Genomic DNA, 8,645 nt, shown 5'->3' with positions numbered 1-8,645 from the left:
TTTGTTTTCTGAATTAAAGTTTAGACCCCCTATCAAAAATCCCTGGATCTACCCAGCATGGGTGCATAAGTGAATGGGTATAATAATAATAATTATTATAATAATAATAATAATTGACAAGTACCATTGTAAATAGAGGATGCAGCAGTAAGGGTATCCCTGTGCAGTAATGTCTTCCTGTTCCACGAAGCATTGTTTTCACCCATTCCTTTCAGGTTATGCATGAGCTCAAAAATGCTGGGGTATCCTATTGTTATTTCATCGTAATCCTAACAAATAGAGGAAGTCAGTGTGATCAAAAAACAGATACAGCATTAATAATTTTGTTCCTTCCATTGAATTGAAATTATAATATAAAATTGTCATTATATTATTAAAAACAAATTGCGATTTTGAGACAGCAATACCACATTATATTGACGGCTAGTTGGGAGAAAATAGCAAGGTCACAAAAATTCGCTGCTTCGAATTTTGTTATCTCGAATTTTCCTTTGGTTACCTCGAAAATTTGCTACTTCGAATTTCACTATCTCGAATTTTCGAGAAAGATCGTGAATTTTTCGCTTCAAACCATACGAAAAATCCTTCGAAAATTAGATGACTTTTCGTGGAAAATTCGCGAGAACGAAGGACGAATTTCGTTTGCATTACTTTTGCAATTTTACGGTGCCTGTTTTGGCACGCATCTGACCCGCAACACGCTATGCTAAACAAAAAGTTTGGAGTGTCTCAGTGTGCACAACAAAAGCCACCGTGACATCTATTGTGCTAGCCATTAAATATGCGCATATACCGTGTTGCATGTCACGCTCAGCGTGCCGTGTCATGCACGCGTGCCCGTGTCATCACCTTTTTGTTGGTTTTCCCGTGGATGGTCACATTTCATCTTTTACATTTTACACCATGGTGTACAATCATGTATTTGAACAAAGGAAATCATAATTTTAAGCATGGAAGCTCAGTGTTGATTATTAAAAAAGCCGAGTTATTAGCCATCGTTAGTTCCAGTTGCGTGTTAGCTTCAAAGAAAGGGAAAGAGTGCCTAATATTAAGTGCAAATGAAACAGCACAACAAAATACAGTAAGTCCTTGCTGTCCACATTGCAGTTTTGCAGGGACGTTGGAGAGAAATGGTTCTGTTTTCTTCTTGACAGCCGGAAAAAGTTGTTTAACAAATATGGTAGTAGCCAAAACGTGGGGCCAGGGTCGGGGTGTCTCGTTATTCTGTTGGACAAAGAATGTTCGGCACCTTTCCTTTATTTATTGTGGCAATCAGTCAAAAAAATAAGAAACATACTGAAGGTGCGAAAGGGACATCTTAGTTTGTTTTTCCAAATTAAGAGAATTTCTGACTTGAATTGGAGTTTTTGTGGGGAATATACGCTAACTCCTAGAGACACTGGAGACTCGCTGAGCTCCACATTTTAAAACCACATTTTAATGTTTAGTTTGTAAAAACTTTGAGCGCAATACAGTTCCACTATGGTCGTCATGCAACATTCTCATTTGCTTGTTTTCACAAAACTGTTCTAAATGTTGTGTTTTTTATCGTAAAATTGGATTCGATCCCATGAAGTCGGAATAGAGTTGGCTGGTAACTTCCTGTACCACTCTGACTTTAGTACAAACTGTTTGTAAGGAAAGTCAGACAACAAGATCGAAAACAACACGAACAAACAATCAAATGAGAATGTTGCGTGACTGCGTGACGACTATCGTACAACTGTGATTCTGTTGTTTTTTTTTTATGAAGTAAACATTACAGTGCCATTTTTTAAAATGTGGAGCTGAGCGAGACCCCAGTGTCTCCAGCACTTGCATAATATTCCATAATTTCCAATTTCAGCAATCTCTTAAATTGCTGTTACACCCTTTTTACAATTAGGGAGGGGAGGCTAAGTGCAAGGGTTACCGTAGCAAGAGGGTTACTTTAGTTGGCTAGCACTTACACATTTCTTCTTCTTTATCAACGTGTTTACAAGGCAGCTAGGGTTACCCTGGGGCTAGGGTAAGCCCTGTCTCAGTGCTAGGGTTACCCTACCTGCCTTTAAACAGGGCCGTAATTTCGAAAAAGAGAAAAACAAACTCCACTTTTCACAAAGACAAGGTCAGGTGCTCGGAAAAAGAAACTTGGATTTTAAAACACAAGAAAACGAAGTACGATTTGAGAAAACAAAAAACCATGATGTCCCTTAAAACTTTCATACCTTCGGTAGGTTCCTTAATTGTTTTTTTACTAATTTCCACCCTAAATGAAGTACAGATGCCGGTCATTCGAAAATAACAGTACAGCAGAATAGCGACAAAAATTCAAACAAAGAAAAAATGAGGAAAAAAAAGGACCCCGGGCCCGCGTTTTGGCTACAACCAACAAATATCCGGATGGTAAAGAGCTCTAATATAGTCTCCCTACCCTCCGGTAGGAAGATTAGATCTGAGCTTTTCTCCTTTTAAGTTGTTATTTTGTACAGGAAACGCCTCATAGTCTCCTTGCAGTACGCTCTTAGAATCATCTACAACCCAACGACCAAACACGTCCTTGGCATCGAGTAAGTATTTCATCTTTTGCATTTTACACCGTGGTGTACAATCATGTATTTGAACAAAGGAAATCCTAATTTTAAGCATGGAAGCTCAGTGTTGATTATTAAAAAAGCCGAGTTATTAGCCATGGTTAGTTCCAGTTGCGTGTTAGCTTCAAAGAAAGGGAAAGAGTGCCTAATATTAAGTGCAAATGAAGCAGCACAACAAAATACAGTAAGTCCTTGCTGTCCACATTGCAGTTTTGCAGGGACGTTGGAGAGAAATGTTTCTGTTTTCTTCTTGACAACGGGAAAAAGTTGTTTAACAAATATGGTAGTAGCCAAAACGTGGAGCCAGGGTCGGGGTGTCTCGTTATTCTCTTGCACAAAGAATGTTCGGCACCTTTCCTTCATTTATTGTGGCAATCAGTCAAAAAAATAAGGAACATACTGAAGGTGCAAAAGGGACATCTTAGTTTGTTTTTCCAAATTAGGAGAATTTCCGACTTAAATTGGATTTTTATTGGGGAATGTACGCTTACTCCTAGAGACACTGATGATTCGCTGAGCTCCAGATTTTAAAACCACATTTGAATGTTTAGTTTGTAAAAGAATTCTCCTCAATACAGTTCCACTATGGTTATCATGCAACAGTCTCGTTTGCCTGTTTCCGCAAAATTGTTTTAAATGTTGTGTTTTTTATCGAAGACTTGGATTCGATCCCTTGACGTCCGAATAGAATTGGCTGGCAACTTCCTGTACCACTCTGACCGGGCCAACACTGGGTTGCTGTGGTAAAAATGCTCGAGAAAGAACGTTGTCTATTTTTCGATTCACACCGTCATCGTCCCATGGATTACCATCTGATATTATGGAGCAGTTTACGCTGGCGTCGTTATAACGTGAAAGATCATCAACAAGATTTTAGTACTGTGTGTGGTTAAATTTTTTTAAAAATTATTTTCTAGATCCGAACGATTAACCAAATTAGATTTCTCTGTACTAGATGAGTATTTAGACGAAGACGATGACAAAGCGAAGGATCATTTTGTACGTAATACGGTTCACGGGTGGTATCCAAAACTTTTAAATAACGAAAGACACGAGTACTTGTTATCATGGAAACTACCAAAAAATAGTAGTAATAGTAGTTTGTACGGTGGACTGACATGTTTTGAAAAACTAGCAAAATAAAGCCTTCTTTTCGTTTTATAAAACAACGTTGTAAACCAAAGTGTTATCCGAATGAGATTAAAGAGTAGAACAAAAATGACGACTCATTCGAGTGTTTTGTTTTCGTCACACGAAGTGAAAATGACGAAAAACCCTTAAAGTGCCAGGCGTGTGTAGTCCTACCCAGTATCTTAACGAGGTCAATATTTAAAATAGCGCATTCGAGTTCCAGAGACTTCAAATCAAGAAAGATGGAAAGTTATGGGATGTCCTTCCACCAGAGCTCCAAGAATATATTTTAAAGAAGAAGACGAAGCTAGAGTAAAGGGATAAAAAACAAACCCTGGTAGAGAAGATTAGTGAGTTTATTTCAAATGCTGCCTATTTTAGGAGCCTTTGGTGTACTTTTTACTCTTAGTCATTGATACTAAAGTACTAACCCATATGCCCAGTAAACTACCCATACCAATGGCGTGTAGTACTAACAGCGTATCCAACGATAAGCGTACCGGTAGCTACCTTTTGGCCTATTAATCGCCATTCGATTGCATGAACCGAAGATTCTGCACGTACTAAGCGTACTAACTGAGTGTTCTCAAACTCAACCTATATACTAGTGTATGTACGTACTAAGCGTACGAACAACCGATGTAAAAACTCGCCCCAACAATCGCAATCATAAGCGCTAGTACTAGCGTACTAACTGAATATTCTCAAACTCAACCTATATACTAGCGTACGTATGTACTAAGCGTACGAACAACCCATGGAAAAATTCGACCCAACAATCGCAATCATGAGCACTAGTACTAGCGTACTAATTGAATATTCTCTGAGCACTAGTACTAGCGTACTAACTGAATATTCTCAAACTGAACCTATATACTAGCGTATCTATGTACTAAGCGTACGAACAACCGATGGAAAAACTCGCCCCAACAATCGCAATTATGAGCACTAGTACTAGCGTACCAACTGAATATTCTCAAACTCAACCTATATACTAGCGTACGTATGCACTAAGCGTACGAACAACCGATGGAAAAATTCGCCCCAACAATCGCAATTATGAGCACTAGTACTAGCGTACTAGTTGAATATTCTCTGAGCACTAGTACTAGCGTACTAACTGAATAATCTCAAACTTAACCTATATACTAGCCTACGTATATACTAAGCGTAGGAACAACCGATGGAAAAATTCGCCCCAACAATCGCAATCATGAGCACTAGTACTAGCGTACTAACTGAATAGTCTCAAACTCAACCTATATACTAGCAAACGTATATACTAAGCGTAGGAACAACCCATGGAAAAATTCGCTTCAACAATCGCAATCATGAGCACTAGTACTAGCGTACTTAGTAAATATTCTCAAACTCAACCTATATACTAGCGTACGTATGTAGTAAGCATACGAACAACCGATGGAAAAATTGAGCTCAACAATCGCAATCATGAGCACTAGTACTAGCGTACTAACTGAATAGTCTCAAACTTAACCTATATACTAGCGTACGTATAAACTAAGCGTACGAACAACCGATGGAAAAATTCGCCCCAACAATCGCAATCATGAGCACTTGTACTAATGTACTAACTGAATATTCTCAAACTCCACTTATATACCAGCGTACGTATCTACTAAGCGTACGAACAACCGATGGAAAAATTCGCCCCAACAATCGCAATCATGAGCACTAGACAGTACTAGCGTACTAACTCAATAGTCTCAAACTCAACCTATATACTAGCGTACGTATGTACTAAGCGTACGAAAAACCAATAGAAAAACTCTCCCCAACAATCGCAATCATGAGCACTAGTACTAGCGTACTAACTGAATATTCTCAAACTCAACCTATATACTAGCGTACGTATGTACTAAGCGTACGAACAACCGATAAAAAAATTCGCCCCAACAATCGCAATCATGATCACTAGTACTCGCGTACTAACTGAATAGTCTCAAACTCAACCTTTATACTAGGGTATGTATGTACTAAACAGAGTTAACTGAATAGAGGGTAATGTGAAGTGCTAGATTTCTATCCCATATGAACCATGTGAGCGTTAGCCCTACTGATGGAAATGGGCCCACACAAGGACAGAGAAAAACTCTGACCAGGGTGGGAGTTGAACCCACGACCTTCGGGTTAGGTCAGACGGGAGAAGGCCGTGGGAACTGAAGATGTTAAGGTCACGGCAATGAACATGTACTAGTACAAAGAAAGGTTACGTTTATACAAACGTTGGCCGTGGAGCACTTATATTTTAAACAGAGTTAACTGAATAGAAGGTAATGTGAAGTGCCAGATTTCTATCCCATATGAACCATGTGAGCGTTAGCCCTACTGATGGAAATGGGCCCACACAAGGACAGAGAAAAACTCTGACCAGGGTGGGAGTTGAACCCACGACCTTCGGGTTAGATCTCCGCCGCTCTACCGACTGAGCTACAAGGTCAGACGGGAGCAGGCCGTGGGAACTGAAGATGTTAAGGTCACGGCAATGAACATGTGCTACACGGCCAACGTTTGTATAAACGTAACCTTTCTTTGTACTAGTACATGTTCATTGCCGTGACCTTAACATCTTCAGTTCCCACGGCCTGCTCCCGTCTGACCTTGTAGCTCAGTCGGTAGAGCGGCGGAGATCTAACCCGAAGGTCGTGGGTTCAACTCCCACCCTGGTCAGAGTTTTTCTCTGTCCTTGTGTGGGCCCATTTCCATCAGTAGGGCTAACGCTCACATGGTTCATATGGGATAGAAATCTAGCACTTCACATTACCCTCTATTCAGTTAACTCTGTTTAAAATATAAGTGCTACACGGCCAACGTTTGTATAAACGTAACCTTTCTATGTATGTACTATGCGCACAAACAAAAGATGGAAAAATTCACCCCAACAATCGCAATCATGAGAACTAGTACTAGCGTACTCATTGAATATTCTCTAAGCACTAGTACTAGCGTACTAACTAAATATTCTCAAACTCAACCTATATACTACGTACGTATGTACTAAGCGTACAAAGAACCGATGGAAAAATTCGCCCCAAGAATCGAAATCATGAGCACTAGTACTAGCGTTCTAACTGAATATTCTCAAACTCAACCTACAATCGGCGACAAAATTAGTTGAGACAGTTGCTAACAGAGAATACTGGCAACGACACATTCATTGTTTGCAAAGAAAACTTGTCCAGAAAGTACGTTTCGGGGATACCCCTCCCTCCCCCACCCTAATCAATGTTGTACCGCTGTCGACAAGGCTCGTAGAAAACAGAAAAACACAACATTGTCCCGGGGGTGCGGGGGAGGGGGCCATTTGCGCCGCCGAGCTTGCAATCGACTCTAAAGGATAAGAGTGTCTCAACAATTTTGACGCCGATTGTTTGTATGAAAAAACTTTGTATGAAGTGTAATGACGACTTCTGATAAGCGTTTTTTTGCATTAATATATGAAATATACACATTTCAATAGCGTTTATGCCTTTTCATGTCATATGGGAATCAAAACATATATTAAATCACCTTTTTCTTTATTACTGTGATGTAGCAGTCACTGGTATGATTGCAGACATTTCAGTGTCGAATATAGTTTTCACACAGAACATTTCTAACGAGGTAAGGGCATGTATACGCTTGCCATAAGGGCATGTATGCGCTTGCCATCTATTTGCGAAGGGCGGAATGTGAATGATATTGTAAGGGGAAGTGATATCTCACGGGCTTTGATATACCGCCTTCTAAAAAAAAAAGAAATGTTAACGCAAGTAATCACTACCGAGAACGTCAATTACAACGGCCAAAATGTGGATGTCGAACGCGCAGCCAAGTTAAGTTCACGCCACAAACGCTTATTATTGAGAGAAAGGACATCGTACTAAATAATGACAATTTCAAGACGATTTGTGCATTGTTTTGGATTTGACATACCTTGAAATAAAGTGATACTTTCGGAACATTGCGTGACGTTTAGCATTCCCTTTTGAAATTTACCATACATAATTCCATTTCAACTTGTTACAAGGGATATGACCCATAAAAAAGAGGGAAATATAAATAGCAAAGACAGTTTATAACTCCTGGGACCAAAAAAAGAGCAGCCAACAATGCCGTACTCTGATTTTAGGAACTCCGCGGAGGAGTGGCCACGAGTAACCGCGAGTAACCATAATTAACAAGTACAATAGTTACATTATCTTTTTGTAATAATCTTGTGGTTACTCGTGGTTACTCGTGGTTACTCGTGGTTACTCGTGGTAAATGAGAAAATATTGTTTCTTTACTCCCAAAAACATTCATTTCCCACCAAAACCAGCTCTGCAAAGCGTCTGCGACAAGGTGGAAAGTCTATTTGCACCGACATAGCAATTTGAGCGTGGAAAGTAAATGTGTTCCCCGGCTGTAACAGCCACCATGTCTGTTTCGCGTTCATCTGCGACACCACTTCGACCAACAAAATCGGCTTCTTCTGATGAATTGGAGTTAGAGGCATAACCCTTTAACAAATCCATGCTTTAACGCTACTCACAAATAGCGTATTAAAGAAGGCAAAAGTGAACAGGTCCTTTGCACTTACGTCGCAATCTTCGCTTCGCACAGGACAACGCATTTTTCACACTCGAAAACGAGAATAATAAACTATCCGCAATTTTTTAGACCTGTAAAAAGTCTTTCACTCATGTGGTTATATTGACGGACAGACTGGACTATAGGTGCCCGTATAAAGGGTATAAAGGAAGTTTTCTGAAACAGACAATCGGCGACAAAATTAGTTGAGACAGTTGCTAACAGAGCACACTGGCAACGACACATTCATTGTTTGCAAAGAAAACTTGTCCAGAAAGTACGTTTCGGGGATACCCCTCCCTCGCCCACCCTAGTCAATGTTGTACCGCTGTCGACAAGGCTCGTAGAAAACAGAAAAACACAACATTGTCC

General features: G+C 39.9%; 1 protein-coding gene and 1 long non-coding RNA gene across 2 annotated transcripts in view; one reads left to right on the top strand and one right to left on the bottom strand.

Annotated features, from left to right (window-relative positions):
• The window catches only part of LOC138004160 (uncharacterized), an 895-nt gene extending 147 nt beyond the window's left edge, over nt 1-748 (bottom strand). Inside the window, exons 1-2 of the long non-coding RNA XR_011123749.1 lie at nt 652-748; nt 125-269 (exon numbers count right to left, since the gene is read on the bottom strand). This is a non-coding gene — a long non-coding RNA (uncharacterized lncRNA). The remainder of the gene's footprint in view (nt 1-124; nt 270-651) is intronic.
• The window catches only part of LOC138002677 (uncharacterized), a gene marked incomplete at its 5' end in the record, with an annotated part of 25,711 nt that extends 21,967 nt beyond the window's left edge, over nt 1-3,744 (top strand). The window contains 2 exons of the mRNA XM_068848677.1: nt 2,472-2,549; nt 3,231-3,744. Of these exons, the coding sequence (XP_068704778.1) occupies nt 2,472-2,549; nt 3,231-3,261 (109 nt within the window). The remainder of the gene's footprint in view (nt 1-2,471; nt 2,550-3,230) is intronic.
• Between the last annotated feature and the right edge of the window lie 4,901 nt (nt 3,745-8,645).

The sequence above is a fragment of the Montipora foliosa genome, chromosome 5, assembly GCF_036669935.1.
Source record: "Montipora foliosa isolate CH-2021 chromosome 5, ASM3666993v2, whole genome shotgun sequence".
Classification (NCBI taxonomy): Eukaryota; Metazoa; Cnidaria; class Anthozoa; order Scleractinia; family Acroporidae; genus Montipora; species Montipora foliosa.
This window is presented reverse-complemented; position numbering and strand designations above follow the sequence as displayed.